At 38.9% G+C, this 20,738-nt stretch overlaps 2 protein-coding genes across 2 annotated transcripts; one reads left to right on the top strand and one right to left on the bottom strand.

Moving 5' to 3' along the window:
• Positions 1-150: 150 nt before the first annotated feature.
• LOC126799217 (dof zinc finger protein DOF3.1-like) lies at positions 151-1,971 on the top strand. The gene has a single exon (XM_050526374.1). It carries the CDS (start codon positions 961-963, stop codon positions 1,597-1,599), a length of 639 nt encoding a protein of 212 aa, XP_050382331.1. The 5' UTR covers positions 151-960; the 3' UTR covers positions 1,600-1,971.
• An 11,718-nt stretch (positions 1,972-13,689) lies between these two features.
• LOC126801229 (ubiquitin carboxyl-terminal hydrolase 6-like) lies at positions 13,690-20,426 on the bottom strand. Its single transcript, XM_050528713.1, has 18 exons — positions 20,315-20,426; positions 19,593-19,738; positions 19,414-19,449; positions 19,171-19,278; positions 18,817-18,917; positions 18,611-18,737; positions 18,082-18,141; positions 17,927-17,994; positions 17,614-17,664; positions 15,699-15,807; positions 15,506-15,594; positions 15,234-15,303; positions 14,982-15,062; positions 14,801-14,896; positions 14,664-14,712; positions 14,441-14,560; positions 14,284-14,358; positions 13,690-13,996 (listed from the first exon to the last, which is right to left on the bottom strand). Exons 1-18 carry the CDS (start codon positions 20,322-20,324, stop codon positions 13,941-13,943), a joined length of 1,452 nt encoding a protein of 483 aa, XP_050384670.1. The 5' UTR covers positions 20,325-20,426; the 3' UTR covers positions 13,690-13,940.
• Positions 20,427-20,738: the final 312 nt, after the last annotated feature.

The raw sequence follows: 20,738 nt of genomic DNA, 5'->3' as shown, positions 1-20,738 counted from the left end.
CTATTTGATTCATATGTTTAAGGTTCAATGAACACAGTTAATCATCAAGGTTGACTTGTGTCAGCTTTTGCTTTGTAATAAACAACTCCAAGTCATTGACCATTACAAAAAGCTTTAGCTAATCTTTCTAGAGGAGCTAGAGAACAAGAACAAAAATCTTTGTGAGAGAACTAGATGAATATTTTATCTGAAGAAAGAATTAGCTTTGTAATTAAGTAGTTTAATTTGTGATCAGTCTGCAAGAAGAAAATATAGAAGGGGATGGCCTCTGTGTGCTAGAGCATCGTCTCTCTCTTATTTCAGCTCAAATCGTCACTCTCACGCGGACATACAGATTAGATATTATTCATCTCCCATAAAATCAAAGAAAATCACCTCATATATTCTTTCTTCTTCTACATCTTCCACTCTTTGATTCCACTCATCAATACCACAGCCCATGTGAACAGCAACTCCCAGTTCCTGAGTTTTAGAACCCAGAAAAATCCAATCTGTGTGCTCTGTTTTCTAGGTTCTGTGATCTCTTTGCTGCTTAAAGATTGAAACTTTGCAGTTTTGCTTTGTGTTTGGGACATGGTTCAATGAGAGAGTTCATATCTGGGTCTGAATAAATATCCCTCCTTTCTTTTGTCATCTTTCAGTTCTCCTCCTTCCCCTTGCGCCTCTCATAGACCCAAAAGCTCAAAGCCAGTCACAAAAACACACCAATCTCGGATCCTTACAAAACTACTCGTTTTCCGGTTCAATAATCCAATTTCCACTTTCTCCAACTAAATGATCCAGAATCTTCCCTTCTAGAGTTGCCCTCTTTTGGTTTCTCTTAGTTATATTCACACTTGATCAAACAAGCTAATTAAACTCAAGAAAGTGAGGTTCTTTAGCTCTAGTTATTAAGGTTCCTGCAAACCAAACCAAACCCCCACTTCACCAAATCAAACACAAGCTCTGTTGTGTTCAGAAATGCAAGACCCAACAACGTTCCAACCCATCAAACCCCATTTCCCAGAGCAAGAGCAGCTCAAATGTCCACGCTGCGATTCCTCAAACACAAAGTTCTGCTACTACAACAACTACAATCTCTCGCAGCCTCGACACTTCTGCAAGAACTGCAAGAGGTACTGGACCAAAGGTGGTTCCCTCAGAAACATTCCCATAGGTGGTGGAAGCAGAAAGCACACCAAGCGATCTTCGGGTTCGAAACGATCTTCATCATCAACCACCAACTCATCTTCTTCAACAGTCTCGAGCTCTTTAGCAGCAGCAGCAAAAGCTCAGAGCCAAATGGGTCAGAAAGTCGATCAGCAAAGTCCGATGATGGATATGTCAGGGAGCTTCAGCTCACTGTTGAGTACTAATGATCAATTTGGGTCACTTATGGAGGGTCTGAATCCAAATGGGTCGGGTTTTAAAATGCAAATGGGTGATTTTGGAGAGAATGTGGTGGATTCATCAGGACATGGGTTGAATTTGGATCCAGGTTTGGAGGTTCAGAGCAATGGGAATCCAGAGAGCTACATGAGTTTGCAAAATGGTGATTGTTTTGGGAGCAGTGGGTGGCCTGACCTTGCCATTTACACACCAGGTTCAAGTTTTCAGTAGATAATTAGATGAATGCTTTCCACATATATATTTAGTCTATGATGATATAATGTTTTCACACTTGGAAACTTTGATTGTGAAGAGAAAATGGAGCATGAATGACTCTTTAGGCTTAATGCTAAGCAGCTCTTAAGCTTTTAATTTAGCATTTTTCTGAGGTTATAGAGAGGTTGAGAAACACCAAAGTCCACTCTTTGATTCCTACCATGCCAATAGAGTGTTCCATATGTAATGGTTTTTTTTTTGTTATCTTTTGTGTGGGTTTTTGGTTGTATCTAATATAACTTGTTCTCTTTCACCTTTTGAGGTCCCCCTCTTATTAAAGGAAATGACTGTTCTTCAAGCTTTGAACTATCACTTTCTCCATTATATTGTGGCTTTATGTCATAAATTTAAATCATGTGCTTGCTAGACTGTTGTGGGTGCCATTTAGCCACAATTTCTAACTAATATGATATCTTATGCTAGGATCTTGATAACTTTCTTTCATCTGTCTATGCATGTGTTTGTGACTGTGTGAGTGACAAGTATGCACTGCTTACTTGTTTAGTATTTGGTATGCATGTCTGTTTTTTTTTTTTGTAGATTGTGAGATGAATATGGAATTTGACATCGTGTTGCATAAGAGTAGGATATGATTTAATTTACCCACTAGTGTATACAAGTAGATGAAAAACATTGTTTGGGATCTGTTTATTGTTTCTCAAACGTATTATTGAAAGAATAAGATGTGTGAGAAATAATATAAGAATATGAAAAAGATAGAGTTGATGGAGTCGGAGATGATATGGGGGAAGCAGAAGTTCATAGTTCAAAGTTGTATGTTTCAGCTTTGTCTTTCTAGGGCTAAGACATATTCAGCTTCCTTCATACTAGATATCATTTCTTATTCTCAATTAATTCTCTGCTTTTGACTTCTTTCATTCATCACTTGCCAAGGGTCACCTTTATTATTATAGCCGTTTTTCTTATTGTCCATATCTTCCACGACTGGATATAACTAGCATGTATCAGATCAATGTGAATAACTTGAAAGTTGAAGATTATGTGCTTTTTCTTATACATCGGAAGAGATTGAACTCTGACCCCTCTGACCCGCATCCCTCTTTCAAACTCTTATAAATGCTCTGTATCCCAATGAAAATTCAAGTTTTATTTTGGCAGGTTAGTTAAATGCAATTGAATTAGTTGGTTGAGAAATGCAATCCTATTGCGTTTCAGAAGTTGAATCATCTAGCACTTCTACATCATATACGACCCTACAAACCTTAGTAGGTGATGGTCTAAATGGATAACCATTACCTCCATGTTACTAAATGCTGACTACAAGAGAGATGGACTGTCTCTTGTTTCATTTTGCATTTTGTGGTCCTACATGGTTTCTTCACTTTCTTGTTGGAACAAAAATACGATTCTGGGTTTTCCTTTGGGAAAGGTTCAACATAATAGTATACATATACTACCTATAAATAGCTATAAATATAAATTCTATTGCTTTACTTTTCTTATTATGATTGGAGATAGAGAACTAGAATCAAACTGAAAGAAAGTTTTAACAGGCATTTAGTGTTTTGATCATCAGAAAGACTTGCGTTTTGCGAGCATTCAATTTCATCTTGATTTTTATAGGTTCGTCCGATAATTTGCTTATATCGATCGAACACTATGTGACTTCTTTTTTTTCCATCATGCATGATGAATGATCATGAATAATTGATTTGATGTAGGATTGATTACATTAATGGCGTTTACTTGTGCTAATATGTGGTTACAACGTATACAACTGAATCATCAATGGTATTGTTAACGTAGTGATTACCAGATGGGTGATTGATCACACGGTTAGTTATTAGTGAGTGTTAGTTTGACACTAGAAGTATAGTGGTTCACCTCCCTCTCTTGGGGTAGGCTACGTCCACTTGAATCCACTAGTATCGGCAAATAGCCTTAAGTTATACATGTCGTGATCCCCCCTCTAAGTGGGATGATGGGTCCCTTTTATAGGTGAGGGAACCCCTCTCATTTACATATTCTTCAATGTGGGACAAGTGTCCCTCTAGGCTTACTATGGAGTCATCTTGATGAGGTCGGAAAGGTGACTTCCCGGTGGTGTCTTGGTGAGTTCCGACTATCATTGGAAAGCTTGTATGACGAGGTACGCTATGAATATCATGGTTGAGTCACATAGTGATTTGTAGATTCGCCTAGAGAGTGATGCTTATGCTCGGTGGCATGCCATACTAGCTCTGTGCTAGTAAGGGTGCCAACATGTCCCCCCGCAGTCCCTAAGTAAGAGGAACTTCTTGCTTGGGGAGTTTATCAATCAACATGTCACCGAGCATAAGTGTCCGGGCGGTGGCATACCCCTACTAGTCCCCGAACTCCTTAAGCAAGAAGAGACTCTCAAACCTGCAAAACAAAGATAAAAACATGTGCACGAAGTATGTCTGTTGTTATGGATAGCATAACAATGTATGGGCGCGATGTGTGTTTGACACATGATGATGCGTGTGTATGTATGGTCCCGAATATGATATAGTACGCGAGTGTGCGTAAGTCCCCGAAACCCCTAGTCAGCGAGACGGTTTCGAGTGATATGGCTTATGTGTGCGGTGTGCTTATGCGAAGTAGTCTTGCGTGATGGCGCTTTGGACTAATATGGCCGCTACGGGTGAGTGTGGCTTTTATATGCCAATATGGCCTTTGAAGGCTAGTGAGACCTCTATAGGATGGTGCGTCCTATATTGCAGTGTGCGTAGGACGGCATTGAGCCACTGCGGGCGTAATGTGTCCATCTTAGTGCAAAGTTTTGCACGTAGAACGTCTGAGCGCTGACATAGAGCGTTGTGCATCCATCTTAGCGTAGTGACTTACGTGTAGGACGTCTTTTGGACGTTGAATTAGAGCGTGGTGCGTTAATCATAGCGTAATAGGTTACGCGTATGACGTCTTTTTGGCGTTGAATTAGAGCGTGGTGTCAATCATAGCGTAATAGGCTACGCGTATGACGTCTTTTTGGCGTTGACATTCGAGCGTAAAGCTACTATCGTAGCGTAGTGAGCTTTACGCGTAAGATGTCGATCCCTCTTGGGTGTAGTGCGTTCTCTGAGCACAGTGTGCTTTGCGCGTAGGACGGCTTGAGCCCTTTTGGGTGTAGTGCGCGTATTGACGCGGTTTGAGCCCTCTTGGACGTAGTGCATCCATCGTAGCGTAGATAAGCGTTACGCGTAGGACGTCTTGAGCCCTCTTGGGCGTAGTGCATCCATCGTAGCGTAGATAGGCGTTACGCGTAGGACGTCTTGAGCCCTCTTGGGCGTAGTGCGCGTATTTACGCGGCTTGAGCCCTTTTGGGCGTAGTGCATCCATCGTAGCGTAGATATGCGTTACGCGTAGGACGTCTTGAGCCCTCTTGGGCGTAGTGCATCCATCGTAGCGTAGATATGCGTTACGCGTAGGACGTCTTGAGCCCTCTTGGGCGTAGTGCGCGTATTTACGCGGCTTGAGCCCTTTTGGGCGTAGTGCATCCATCGTAGCGTAGATATGCGTTACGCGTAGGACGTCTTGAGCCCTCTTGGGCGTAGTGCGCGTATTTACGCGGCTTGAGCCCTCCTGGGCGTAGTGCATCCATCGTAGCGTAGATATGCGTTACGCGTAGGACGTCTTGAGCCCTCTTGGGCGTAGTGCGCGTATTTACGCGGCTTGAGCCCTCCTGGGCGTAGTGCATCCATCGTAGCGTAGATAGGCGTTACGCGTAGGACGTCTTGAGCCCTCTTGGGCGTAGTGCGCGTATTTACGCGGCTTGAGCCCTTTTGGGCGTAGTGCATCCATCATAGCGTAGATAAGCGTTACGCGTAGGACGTCTTGAGCCCTCTTGGGCGTAGGACGTCTTGAGCCCTCTTGGGCGTAGTCTCTCACTTTTTGGTGAGGAAAGAATTTTTGATTCTGTGACGTCTGAGTGTTGTGTGATGAAACAGTCTGCATAAGGAATTTAATTGTTCTCCTGAACAATGGTTAGAAAAATTCCTAGTTTCATTAGCACAATCAAGTTAGACATTCAAGTGTGTGCGTCACACATTTTCTAAGCATATAAGATATGGCTAAGTGCCATTGCTAGCTAACTCTACAGTGTTGTAGCCAATGCGTGAAAACCATGCGGACATGCATATCAAGTGCGGTATGTTGTAGGCATGCTTTATAGCGTAATAAAATCATGTTAAGATATGGTAATAATCAACTCTACAGTAGGAGTAAGGTGGCATAGCATTTTACTTATCTTATGCCGATGTGGAGTGGAGTTGCGCTTTATGCAAGTACCAAAATCATGTTGGAAGTGTCCAAGCATGACGCTCCTTTGCGCGGGGGATGATTGCAAGTAGCCCCTTTGGATTTGAGTGAGGAGATGTCCGATTTGAAGAGATTTTCCTTTCAATTCTCTGTGTTATGGTAGTGGTTTATTGCGGGTTGGTTGGCTTTGCCAGCAAATCCCGTTGTGCCAATGATTTCTTTTCTCTGGCAACTACGGAAGGCTGCGAAGTCAACCGTGGAGCAGGACTATGAAAGCCGACTGTGGAGTAGGACCGTGGAGTTCCACCATGGAACTATGGGAGCATGTCATGGGACTACGAGAGCATCCGTGCACCGTGCTAGCAGTCACGTACTACGCTAGTAGTCAAGGGACTACGATAACAGTCTTGCACCGTGCTAGCAGTCGCGTACTACGCTAGCAGTCGTGGGACTACGATAGCAATCTTGCACCGTGCTAGCAATCACGTGCTACTCTAGCAGGAGCGTGGAAGAACGTCCACCGTGCTAGGAGGAGTGTGGAAGAACGTGACCGTGGAAGGCATGGACCACGGGAGGGTCAAATATATATTTTTTTTTTAAATTTGACTGCGCCGTAGTGAGCTCATGCACTGTGGGGTGTGGGGGACCGTGGGAGGTCTGTTGGTGGGGAGCGACGAAGTTAATTGTCAGCTTCCCACAGACGGCGCCAATGTTAACGTAGTGATTACCAGATGGGTGATTGATCACACGGTTAGCTATTAGTGAGTATTAGTTTGACACGAGAAGTATAGTGGTTCACCTCCCTCTCTTGGGGTAGGCTACGTCCACTTGAATCCACTAGTATCGGCAAATAGCCTTAAGTTATACATGTCGTGATCCCCCCTCTAAGTGGGATGATGGGTCCCTTTTATAGGTGAGGGAACCCTTCTCATTTACATATTCTTCAATGTGGGACAAGTGCCCCTCTAGGCTTACTATGGAGTCATCTTGATGAGGTCGGAAAGGTGATTTCCCGGTGGTGTCTTGGTGAGTTCCGACTATCATTGGAAATCTTGTATGACGAGGTACGCTATGAATATCATGGTTGAGTCACATAGTGATTTGTAGATTCGCCTAGAGAGTGATGCTTATGCTCGGTGGCATGTCATACTAGCTCTGTGCTAGTAAGGGTGCCAACATGTATTAATCTTATTGATGATCCTTATTATTCATCTTTGCACACGTAAACTGCAAAATCTCTACCGACTAGCAGTAGCATAGGTGCCATGCTAACTTTGTTGGCAAGAAATGATGGAAGTTTGTGATGGTCCACATTTTTAAATGAATCTGACATTGGATGTGCACTCCAAGCTGGTCTCCATAATAATTGTGAATCTGTTTTTGGGGAATTTGACTTTGAGGTTGGCTTCTTCTACCATTATTTGTCAAATTGCCAACCAAGGTGGAAGAGAAATTCCTTGCCACTCATTTAATGGTTTTCAGTATCAACTTCAAGGAAGCATGTGTGTGTGGTGAGCAGACAGGTGTGTTGGCCTTGATGTTTTTCCCATAATCCATTCGTTTCTGATTCAGAAAAAACAAAATCTGAATTTATTAAATGTGTTTTTTAATTGGTGAAATTTCAATGTCGAAGTTTTGCCTATGCGTGGTAAAGGGGGGTAATTGTTACAGAAAAATGAATGGATATGGGAAAAGGTGGTTCTAGTCAGTGGCGGAGGTAGAACCATGCATCATGGGGCACACTTTTTTCATGATAGTCATAACTCCAATTCAATACATGATTTTATATATCTTTAAATTTCAGCAAGGCCATACATATACAAAAATGGCTTCTAACACGTCAAGGAACAAACATTTTCCCAAAAGAAACACAAAACAATAGTTTCTTATGGGAGTTCTAGACCTGGACTACAATAAAATGCACATGGTATAACTAGACTTGTCACCAAGAGCTGGTTCACTCCATAACAAAAAGGTGCTGAATTTCTTTCTCAAAGACATTGAATTGCTGAATGTGAAAATAGGTTTGATATGTTAGTTTTTAGGTAATACGAATATGATTTAACACTACTAGTAATGGAAAACTAAAACATCCATTTGCTTGTAAAAATTAGCATTCAAAGAAGCACAAATGCATACGTACAAAACAATTTAAGAGCTACTTAAGTGCTCTACGTGTAGCCATGTTTTGGAACCTTTGAATTATAGTCTCATTATCAATGTCATTGAAGATATCATTCTCAAGGTACACAGTTTGAGCTATCATTTAACCATTGATCTCCCATCCTATTTCGCGTTCTATTCTTTAAAATGTTCATACCAAAGAATGCTCTTTCAACCCTGGTTGTTGCAACCGGAAGTACTAGTGCCAAGGTAATGAGCTTATAGACAAACATATATGTCCTACTCTTTCCTATCTCAACAAGTTTTTTTGCTAGATTAGAAATCTCATGTAAATCTTGAAACTTAGTGTTTGATTGCATGTCATCGATATATATATATATATATATATATATATATATATATATAGTTGTGGCTCTGGTACCAATAGCTTTGTTGTAGAAAAATAAGTCAGATAAAATCTAGCAAGAAGCATCAAACGTTCTTTGTTGAAAGCAGAAAATGAACAATTCAGACTCTAACATGCAATACAAAGGAGTAGCTGTGTATTACCCTCATTGAAATGATTGTTCAGCTCTTGAAGTTGGAGATCTATCACAGCACAAAAGAAATCAAAACGATAATAGTGCAAGTTTGTGATTTCTCAACTTTTTCGCTTTGATTTTCCTTTACATAGATGTTGCTCACTCATGTTGGGAATCATGATATTCTCTTTGCCACGAAAAATAACAACACGGTCTAGTAAAGAATCACATCCATTATCCCTAAAATCCTGCAACTTTCTCTCGCATATTTTCACTAAATCCATTGCATTTACTTAGTATATCTTGATCATCTCTTTGCAATACTTGGGACAACTCATGACTAATACCAAGTACAATCCTCATCAAATGCAAACTGAATATGTAATCAAAGATTGCAATAACCCTAATGAAATGTATGCATTATCTTTTTTATCAGAACTTACTTTGTCATTTGCAATTTCATCTAACATATCAACTATGGAAGGTAACAAGGCTATAAAATTTATTAGCGTACCATAATGTGAGCTCCAACATGTATCAGTTGTACGCTTAATCTCAATTTCTTGATTTAACCCTCTTCCACTTGAAAGCTCTCCAAATTTCAATGCTTGAATAACATTAGGAGTCTGTTTTTCTCGAAGAATGTCTCGACGTTTGGAAGAGGCACAAACAATATTCACAACATTCGCAACTAATGTGAAGGAAAGCACCTATGATACTATGTTTCTTTGCCACAACCACCAATGCTAACTGAAACTGATGTGCAAAACAATGGACATGAAAGCAGTGATATTATCCTTCAAAATAAGTGTCTTTAAGTCATTCAATTTCTCATTCATATTACTTGCTCCATAGAAGCCTTGACCACGTAAACTTGACATGCTCAGTTTTCGCTTACTAAGCAATTCATCTACAACTTTTTGAGTGTTCTGGCAATGGTATTGGCAACATGTACAATGCCAATAAAACGTTCAATCATACAACCCCTTTTATCCACATAACGAAAAATTACAGTCATGTGCTCTTTTATAGAAACATCTCTAGCTTCATCAACTAGAATGGAGAACAATGCATTATCCATGTCTCTAATTATAGCATCTGTTGTTTCAACTGCTGCAGCATTTACTAACTCTTTCTGAATTGTTGGGGATGTCAATTTGAGGTTTGCTAGAGTGTTTTTCAATGCCACATGTCTAACTTATTCATCATGATCAACAAGAAATTGTAAAAGCTTAACAAAATTACCTTGATTGCTTGAATTTTCTGACTCATCATGGCCCCGGAATGCAAGACCTTGTCTTAGAAGGAACCGTATACAATCTACTAATGTAGTGAGCCGAATTCGATAATCCGTTCTGGATTGCTTAGCATTCTTGTTGATGTTATTTCGAATGTGTTATCTTTCATTCATGAGATCTTCACACTTTCTCAAAGCTAGATTATGGGCGTTGTTGAGGTCTCCGACATGAACATATAGCCTTGATTTCTCCTTCCAATTCTGATAGCCCTTACTAGTAAGTATCACCACATGCTTGATCTCCATAATTAGTTTTAAATAGGTAGCAACACAAACAATATGCACAATCCTTATCTATACTATATTCTAGCCAGTTAGGAAAATCATTAAACCAAGCAACTATGAACTTTCTTTATTTAGCTCCACATTGGGTCTTAACAAATTTGTGATCTTTAGGTCGACAAGGACCCCTTTGTAAATATAATCTTCAAACTTGGGGGTAGTCTGGAATTTTCTTTCGCAATCTAGGATCTGATGGTAGCTCTGACAAATTTATATTTGCCTCAACACTAATGTCCTTTGCTATTTCACAATTTGCAGGGGGTTGCAACATGTCTAATTTTGTTTTAAATAACATTTCCATGACTTCTACTCACAGCTTTCAAGTGACAACAACATCATTGCATCAAATACCAAAAATTCAAAGTGTAAGTAATGGCAATTCAAACAAGATCAATAGACCCCAAACCCAACTGGTTATTCCAACAACCCAGTTTCTAGTTCTCAACAATCTTCCAATCAATAGCAAAAAAACAAAGATCAGCTCCACTAATAATAAGAGTTATAAGATTATCTCATTCACACAAAATCAATACGAAAACAAATGCAGATTGTTACTCGATCAATTACTCCAATCAAGTGCATGCCTCTCATATCAATTTTGATATTTTTTTTATAGAAAAGAAGAATTGAAAAACATAGAAAGAAATAGGATTAAAGGGCAATGCATGTTCTAGCTTAGACTCCGGGTTTGGAAAATAGTCGGTTATAGCCTGCAGAGGACGCACTGTCTGGTTTGGGGTTTTTCCTAATCAAAACTGTGTGTTTGGGGGCTTGGAGCTTTGGGTGTTTGACTGTGTTACGTTTCTTGCATAGTTTCATACAGCAGAAGCTTCCCCTTTTTGGTTGTTATACGGGATAATGAGAATGTGAGATTTACTGAGACGTGAGGATTGCAGATATAATATCTAAGACTACTATATTGGTTGAAAAGTCATTGTTCAGTTGTGTGTGGGCACAAATAGAAATTATGTGTGGGCACACAAAGTATAATAGCCCTAGTATTAGTGGGATTTGTCAAAATTTGGTGTAGGCAAAGGCCCACAGTCGTCCTGAACTGCCTCCGCCTTTGGTTCTAGTTACACCTCTAAGATTGTTATGTGTACCTCAATCACTAACTACACATTCATTTCACTTTTTAAAGACTTAAATATCTAAGTGTGCCTCCTCATGGTTACCATAATACACTCAAACTATCTCACTTTTCTAACATGTGGCTGTTTTTTGTTATATTTGCTAAAGCCTGAACCTACTTGGATAAATTTTTTGGGTCGATACATGATCTTTGAGATGTATACATAATCCATTTAATTAATTTTCATTTCATGTTTTTGGCTTAACCTGCTACTAGATGTTCATATGTCTCTAGTTTCATTTAGAGTAATGAAAATTCATAATGATCCTATTCTAGAATTTTGGTACATGATCTTTTTATTTTTGTTGAACCAAAACGATATATGCGTGCACATTGCAACAATCATTTTAATATTAGCATGATCGATCGATGAACCCATCCATTCACATCTCAACACAAGGAACATGAAAAATTTTATATACACAGAGGGATGCCGAATCAATGTTCACTTTATTTAAGTTGAACTCCTTGCAAACTGTATAAGTTTTCTCACGGCCAATATTAGAATCACAAGAGCTCTTGATTATAATTGAGATTAGAAAAGTGTGTGATTGTATAAAGGATAGCAGCTACGGTTTTTGTTCTTCACTTTCATCTATGTGTCATTTTTAGTCATTTTATGTGTTGAAAAAGTCAAAGAATAATTGGAATATGATGAAGCTATGCATGGTAATTATAGAGGTGCAAATAGAATCCCTTATGGAAAAGAGCCTCCCTAAGTATGTTATCCGGCAAAAATCTAAGCGTAATCAACAAATTGTGTAATTTTTTAGAGGAAATTGTGTACTTAAAAAATCAATTAGACAAATAGTGAAACTTTTTTTTGGGTGGAAAACAGTGAAACTTATTGAAGTTTTCAAAATAAAATAGTGATTACACTCGTATTTCAGAAAAATATAACATAAAATAACTTCGATTCTCTTTATTCTTTTCTCATGAATTAGATTCGCAATTTCATTTTCTGGTTGGAAAGATATCAATGGATATATAGAGAAAATTCAGTGTTATTGGATGCTTGGGTAACCAATTAAGCTCGTTTCTTTTCTATGTTAGTCCTGATGCATATGATATGTGAACCGTTGGATCAAGTTCCACTGTCCAGTTTTTGAGCTGATATAATAAGGGTTCGGGTTGCCTCAGACCATGTCTCCCTTTAAGTGTTAAATAATACCTCAGCTGCCTTTTCCGGTGGTTGATCGGGAATGTTCTTCAGAGCATGCAAATGCATGCATGTCATTCCCTTCTTGATCTTGGGTTAAATTCTGTTTAGCATGCATGCATCACAAACCTATAGGTAAGGTAAGCTTTTGTATATATAGTACTCTAAAGATCTATTTTATCGATATAGTGTATCATTTTATACCTCCTCAAACTTGAACCTAAAATCGTTTTGTCTAGGAAGTGGGAACTTTTCCTTAACGGCGATGTGTGCCATTACATCTCTTTAACTAATTCATCAATCACTTCCTATGATGTTGCTCACTGGAAGTCGTCCCCGTATGATCTTGCATCATCACCTTATAAGATCGTATGGTACAGTATCTAAATTCTATGCAAATGTTTTTTTATGGATAGAAACTTGAGCAACTGGTGTCACCACGCAGTACTCACACAGTATTGGAGTGCAAAAACTCTCGAACTACTGCATTTGGAAAATTGTGCACTTGGGAAAAGGTCTTTGGATTGTCCCTGCTTACTATTTGTGGTAATATAGTGGACTGCAACTTCTTGATGAAGCAATGAAAACCGAAACATCATCGAAGACATACCACCTTAGAACGTAGATAAGACCTTGCCGTCAAGTTTAACGTTGATTGCTGGGTTAAAAATGGTGATACATGCATGGAACCGATAGATTCATTATATAAAAGACTACTCCGAAGCCCCTCGGATGCTGCATCTTTCAAATCCGGTCCCGAACTGATCTAGTTGCTGAAGCCAAAATAGTCGAGGGGTAGCCATATCTGTCCGAAAAGAAGGGATTTGGCTTCATTATGGTGGACATAAGCTTGTGATGGATGTGGTAAATGAAGTGATTCAACCACCGTGAAAACTGAAACACCATCGGAATTATAGCACCATAGCATGCCCCAAATCAGATACAAAATGTCCTAGTGAACTTGATTACACCATGGCAAAGGGATGGATCAGAATTCTGATACGCGTGACATACTAGACCCCAAGCCTCAAGGGTTAAAGTCCCCAGTTTGTTGCGACCGTCCAGTTCCATAGAAAAATAACTAAAGCTAGTATCCAGCTAACTGGTGACAGGACCTCAATTTACATCACAATCTGATGATAAAAACGATGCCTATAACACCATGTCACTTGAGTGATGTACCTTCACCACCACATTGTAATCTGTTTTCTTGTTACCCTTGGCTGAATGGAATTTCTTCACGATCATCACTCCACCGGTTAAGGGAAATAATAATAATATAATAATGGGCTTCCCGAAATTCACTTTCTGATCAATAAAAGCATCTAATAACAATAAATTTTCTTTCTAACACACATTTGACAGACTTCAATGAAAGCAAAGATTCACTTTTGGAGCTATCACATCTACAATCACGACAAGTTTTTTTGCTGGCACCCAGGCAGGATAAACTTCAATGGCAAAATTACAATTTTGTAGAATCTAATTCTTTTGAAATGCAGACATGCAGGAGGTTATAATGTTGATTTCGATAAAGGAATATCACATAGGAAGTACCCGGGCCTTGTACAAGCAGATATAAGCCATATGCCAATCACCTGAAACAAGCAGTAGTGGATGAGCGATTACCATAACAGACAAAACAGGCAGATATAGACCATATGCCATTTCAGAGGGATCGGCCAACAAACGGCCAATAAAGGCATGCAAAACCATCAGCCAACAAGCATAAGCAATGTTAAGTGGCAAAACCAGTTACTGAGTTTTAAACTTGTTATGATTTATATTATATGACGATAAATAACATTTATCTGTATCTTGTATGGGCAGAGAAGTATGAGGGGCCAAAAGTATGCTATTAGCTAAGAACTAGCAGCAAGCTTACCTCCACCAGAGAGTTTTGTGATATCTTCCTCCCGCTGTGGAATGGGGTTGTCATCATCAAACTCGATCCATTTCCCTTGAACCACCAAAAGATCTCAATAAGTAGAGAATTTGAATAGAAACATGCTAAGAAAGTAACATTTTTCCAGATAGCTAACCACTTTCTTGCTTGACCCAGGCAACATAATGCCCCGAGTCAGCACTGCGACCCTTGTGTGTCAGCACAGCAACCAAATCATAAACTCCAGTCATTTGTGTTTCCTTCTCTGGTTGAACACCTATATGACACAGTCAAATGATGCAATAATTTAAGCCAAACATGTAATGAACCCGATAAATCAGGACGATGACCCATGAGTCAAAAGGTTTACTGACAATTACCTTCATCAGACATGGCATTAGAGGTTTCTCCACTTCCATTTGAGGCTCCCTGTATACAATAACATATTTGAGATGAGTCAATATAATCGCACAGGCATTCATGTCTTTGATTATGTAATGCAAGGTTGAGTACTCACCTCCGCATCAGACATCTTGATATCATTGTCTTTTGAACCAGAGCTATTTTCACTAGGTTTCAAACCAAGTTTTTTACCTTCCTCATCCCTCAAAGTCTGATAGTTTGAAGATGGAAGTAATTAGGACCACAGAAAAGAAAATGAAAATATATCATCATTAAAGCAAAAGTGAAGAAAGTACCCGGCGGGGAACTTCCAATTTCTTTTTGAGATCATCTGAGCACAGATCATATACATCCAATTGCAAAGGGTAATCCACTTTCTGAGAAAAGTAAAAACAGCTCAAAAGACAGTGAGGAGACAAAATTCAGGTGCATTGAAACATCAAACTCTAAAACTATCAAGACCCTTTCACAAACACACACACACATCTATACACATACATATATACCCTTTAACATGGGAAATCTGATTCTACATAAACGAAAATTACCCGCAAAATCTTGGCCTTCTGATTTGATTCCCTCTTCCAGAAAAAACGGACAAACTGAATGGTCAAATACCTAGAGTGATAAAGAGAAAAGATCAGGAAGGGCCACCCAGCAAATTATTGAGGAAGGCATCCAGATACACAATATTAATCAAGTGTGGTATTATACAATGGCATGATCACTTAACCCAAAGTACTGAGACCCATACAGTGGATAATTCAAGATTAAAGACCAGTGGCATACAATGCTAGACAAGAATGATACAAATTTGTACCTTGGCAAGCCATCGATACGAGACTCCTTCACATAGACTGCACTTCGCCCCAAAGAAGGAGAATTTTTTTCCAACTCCGATTTCAAACCCTACATGGATTATTGCAACAATCAGATTGTTGTGAGTTTATCCTGCCCGCATGGCATCATTACATGTTATGGTGAACAAAAAGTAAGATATTCAACAGACTTACATGTTTTAACCCTTCATGCAAATGGTTCACCTCTTGAGAAATGTGGCATTTAAGGGAAAGAACTGACTCTGTTTCTGGGCTTTCTTCCCCACTTTCTACACAGTGTACCCTAGCCACCACATCAACAAATACAATAAAACAAAGAGTCAGCATATTGAATACAGATCACTCACAAATCACAAATCACAACAGTTTCAGAAACAAAAAACTTAGGTCATGAAATGCTGTCTATGAAACATTACTATATCTTATTATATGTGGAACAGAACCCCCTCAGAACGGCAAACTTATCAACTTTTTCCCCTAATTTATAATTTGTCTGTTCTACTAGATATTTATTTTGCTCTTTCTAAAAGATCACTATATACAAATATTTATGGAACAGTAACCCCCTAGGAATTCAACTCTTTCCCCCTTGTTTTCCAGTTAATGGAGCAAAAATAACCCCTAGGAATGGCAAACTTTTATAAAATGTGCCATATCAATGACCCACACTGATGATTCCGCTAGTAAGTATTCACATTTCAACTAAAGACCGGACTGTACACAGATGACTACCTGCCACATTTAAGTTGAAATTTGGTCCAAACTACCGCTGTTATGCGCCTTCAACAAAACCACCAAATATGAAAGCACGAAAATGTCTTGGCTATAGTTTTGGATGAACTGCAGAGACTGAAGTTGGGCCTTATTGCAAAGACTTTTATGCATGCTAAAGCGTTTTCCTGATATCAGTAGTCTTGTTGACTGTCAACTATCCAAAGAAAACAGGATGACATCATGCAGTTCTTTTCACTGGCCTTTCAGACCATGCTGGAATATTAATACCTAGTCTACTGGAAGCCCAACAGTTTGGATCAAAGGAGCCAACCCATCTCACCCTTCACTGTCAGGGTCACCATATACAGTGAGTGCAAACTCCAGAAGTACCATCAGGAGCGGAAGAGATTTCACCATGAAGCTTCTCAAAACCGAATACACCACCCAAAACAATATTAAGTTATTTTTCCTTCATAAAAATCACAATCTCTGTCCACTTGCATGCAAGACTATTACAATATAACACTCATAGAATGGTCCTTCCCAAAACTATCACAATTAGACACTACTAATTACTCACCCTCCCATTGCAATCCTTTCGTTTTCTTAGCATGATAAAGGGTTGTGAATGAAGGACCATCATCCGCAGGAGCTGCAATATTGTTAAGAATACAGTTGTGGCCCTGAATTTCCCTCATTTTTTGTTTTACACTCTTTTGATTCCCACAACCCAGGCCTAGACAATGAGTCCGAACTCTTTGCTCATCATCTCTCTCCACCTTCCTCACATTTCTCTTGGCTATTCACTCTCATGAAACCATTCTCCTATCTTTCTTTCCTCCCCGAACTTCTTTTATCTGGCAACTGTGCCCCACTTCACTCAGCATCTTTACCCATCATTCCATTACAAAAGACACTGAAAATATGGTGGAGGACACAACTTGTTTTCATCTCTGAATCAGTTGAGAAAAATAAATAACATATGACCTAGACTTGAAGTGGCAATTTCACCATTTTTAGTGGGTATATTGTCTATGAAGTAAAAAACTAATGATCCTTTATCAGTCACTCTTATGTCAAGCGGGAAGACAAGAAACCAAACAAGTTGAGGAAAACAGCATCGGCCTACGATTGACAGTTCTTCAGTGCAGAAGCGATATACGTTGTGTAGAAAGAAACCAAATAATTATTACAAACATTTAATTGCTTCTTTTATTCTCAAAAAAATCATCCCACTTAGTAAAAATACATTGTTATCAACAAAGAAAACTATCAATAACAAATCTCCGCAAGCTACAGTGGTAAATGAATCAACAGTAATTTTTGCATGCTATTAAGTGAAGTCAATCTAGTTAAAGAAACAATGATATCTAACCTGCTAAATAGGTCAACACCAAACAGGGCCTTCACAGTATCTGGATTTTCACTGCAAGAGAATATTGTTCAAACCGACAATTATTATGTATTCCAATTCAACAAACAACATGGCAAATAAAAGTAGAGAGGGTCACAACAAAGAGTTGTTTGAAAAGGCACCAGTAACAAATCTTAGCATGTCAAACCAATTGAAGTGAGGACTCATACCCTCCATAGGTCATTAGTTTTAAGAAGGTTGTGTGATCTGATATCATGGGTCGGAATACACCCTATGGAAAAAGTATATATAGAAAAGTACAACAATATACTACCTTGAACCAGACAATTTCAAAGACTGAGAAAGGGTGTATAAAAGTTGTGTCCAGCATTCTTCAGCATCCTGTTACACATTTAAAACAAGTGGTCATCACACTACCGGGAACGAGTGAAGTACAAGGGGGGGTACAATTAGGTCACAGATGGAAACCTGTTGCATAAAGGTATTGTTATGGAGCTGACCGAATTGAGGATACTTTTTACGCAGCACCTGCAAAACAATATAGTAAGTCAACTCCGACTTTTTTTCTCAATAAGAAAATATAGGTTTAAGAGTGTATTTTGTTTTGACTGATTCCAGAAATTAACAAAAAAATGAATGGAAAATATGAATCCACAATCAAGATGCAAGAAAATCAACATTATTATTTGTGCTGTGCAGAAATTCTTAGTGTGGTTTCTGAGTTATAAGAGCATATTTTGGTATCCTTTGAAGAAGAAGCACTTGGCTTGTGCTAACTTAAAAACCATTGGCAGATCTTTTTAAAAAATAAGAATATACACAATAAATGAAATTTTTAGGGAAACAGTGTGCTTCTAACAAAACAGTAACTAATAGGTAAAAGAGCAATCGTAGAGACACAATCCAAATAGAGGCTATACTCCTAGGAATCTCTCAAGTCTAATAAGAAGATATAAGTGTTCAACAAGTTGATCCACAGTAAAATAAGAAGACAAACCATCCAAAATTGCATGGGTGCCACAGCCTTGATACTTTTATCCAGTTCAGTGAATAAATCACGTGTTGCAACAGTCAATGTATGAGAAGTTTGATCCACGTCATTGCTTCTTCCCGCATCTGAGTAGCTAAAGAAAATCATATATTTTAATCCCTGGCTCTAGGCTAAATGAACTGCAAGATTTTGATCAACAGAAGCTAACTTACTTGATCAAAGCTGACTTCAACTCCGGAACAGAATGCAGACATTGTACGGTGGAGTTCATATAACAGGTGTTTCCCAAATTAAATAGCCCAGCACTGTGACCCTGATGATAAAAGTAACATAGGCTGATATATTTAAAGGATGAAGCAAAAGGAAACAGATGACAGCAAAGTGAAACCTAAAATAAAGAGATACAAAAAGTTTGCAATTGACTATCACAGTCACAATGAAGAGAGCAGAAGGTTAATGCGAACAAGTTAAAATCATATATGTCATCCATACAAACAGAACAAGTTCTTCATTCAACCAAAAAAGACATAGGCGGCTAGATAAATTCATAGGGCACATAATCATACCAAGTTGATAGCTTGTTCTTCTTCAGGTAGATCTTCTACGAAAACAGTACCCTTTTCTGGAGCATTGACAATCTCATCTGCTGTCCCCATCATCATCAATTTTTGACCCTGCAAAAGTATGCATTATAATCATTTCTTCTAAATCAAGTGAATATGGGAATTTTTTTGTCATCTAAACAACGCCTGTGATAAAACAACCAAAACTAAATAGCGAGGGAAATAATCCACTCGAAAACAACCCACCTGTTTTACTCCTAGTGTCATCCAATCTGCATCATCCTGCACACAGACAAGAAAGGTCAGGAACACTAACAAGACACCATGTAAGCAACTTTTGATGAGACATATGTAGACCGATTTCGTTTCCATATACAGAATAAACAAGGATTTATAAGGGTGTGGAAAAAATGCTAATCACTCACCTTCAACAAGCCCCCTTTAACCATGATCTTCTGTCTTTCAGGAGGCACCCCTGTTAAGTCGTATAATTGGCACTTAAACACATAAGGGGGCTGAGTCGTGTCGATTTCCACATCTTTCAGAAGCTCCTTCTGCCATTTTACGCTCACTAAAAAAAGAGTAATATTTAACAATTAACATGGGTTCCTTATCGGCAGCTTAAGCTGGCCACACACAGCGTGAATTCCACAACAAACAAAAAGCAATTTCTCATCTCGTACAACAAAATGCTGCAGCTTTAGCTAACATTCTTAGAATCTCAGCACTCCAATACAGCACAACAAACCCAAACAGGCTACCAACTCCACACATACTCCAGTCCACACTGAAAACACAAAACCCCGAACCAATTCACTAATAGACCAAAACCCACATCAGAAATGCGGAAATCCCAAACACCCAGATCCTACATCCAATCACAATCCACACAAATCAACCCACCTAAGTTCCCCAACAACGCAGTGGCCCGATAATGCTTATACAACAACAAACATAAAAAATAAACAGGATCAAACTAATTCAAAATACGACAAAACCCTAACTGCGCCACAGACTGTAACATTTCAAGTGAACAAAAAAGGCTCGAACGAAATTTGGAAAAGGGTAAAAAGAACAAGAGCAACAGAGTCGATGCGGAAGAAGTGTATTATTGAGATGGGAGAGTTAGAAGGAGAGGTGGGCTCACCGGTAATCATGGCCTGAGAGGTCTGGCGGTGTAAAGATCGAAGCTCTGGGATTTTCGGAGAGAGAGAGAGAGAGAGAGTATAGCTTGGAGAACAGGAAAGACAAAACGTGCCTTCTAAAGCTACTACCTCTTCGCTTATATAGAGAAGTAACCGAACCCGAACCCGAACCTCCGGGTTTGAAGTGTGTTGCTATTTGGACATCAAAATTATTGAGCCTCTCTGCGTTATCACCATGGACTATGGTCGTATAAACTCAACCTATTTAAGGAAAATATTTGATACACCAAAAATTTATACAAAATATGGATATCAATTGATGTGTCAAGAATTTAAACTCAAATTCAACTTACAGTACTTATTAAACGGGTTACCCATTTTCAAGATGTTTTAACCCATTATTTATTATTATATATATTGTGTAAT

The sequence above is a fragment of the Argentina anserina genome, chromosome 6 (genome assembly GCF_933775445.1).
Source record: "Argentina anserina chromosome 6, drPotAnse1.1, whole genome shotgun sequence".
In the NCBI taxonomy this organism is placed as follows: Eukaryota; Viridiplantae; Streptophyta; class Magnoliopsida; order Rosales; family Rosaceae; genus Argentina; species Argentina anserina.
Note: the sequence above shows the minus strand (reverse complement) of the source record. Positions and strands in the feature narration are given on the sequence as shown.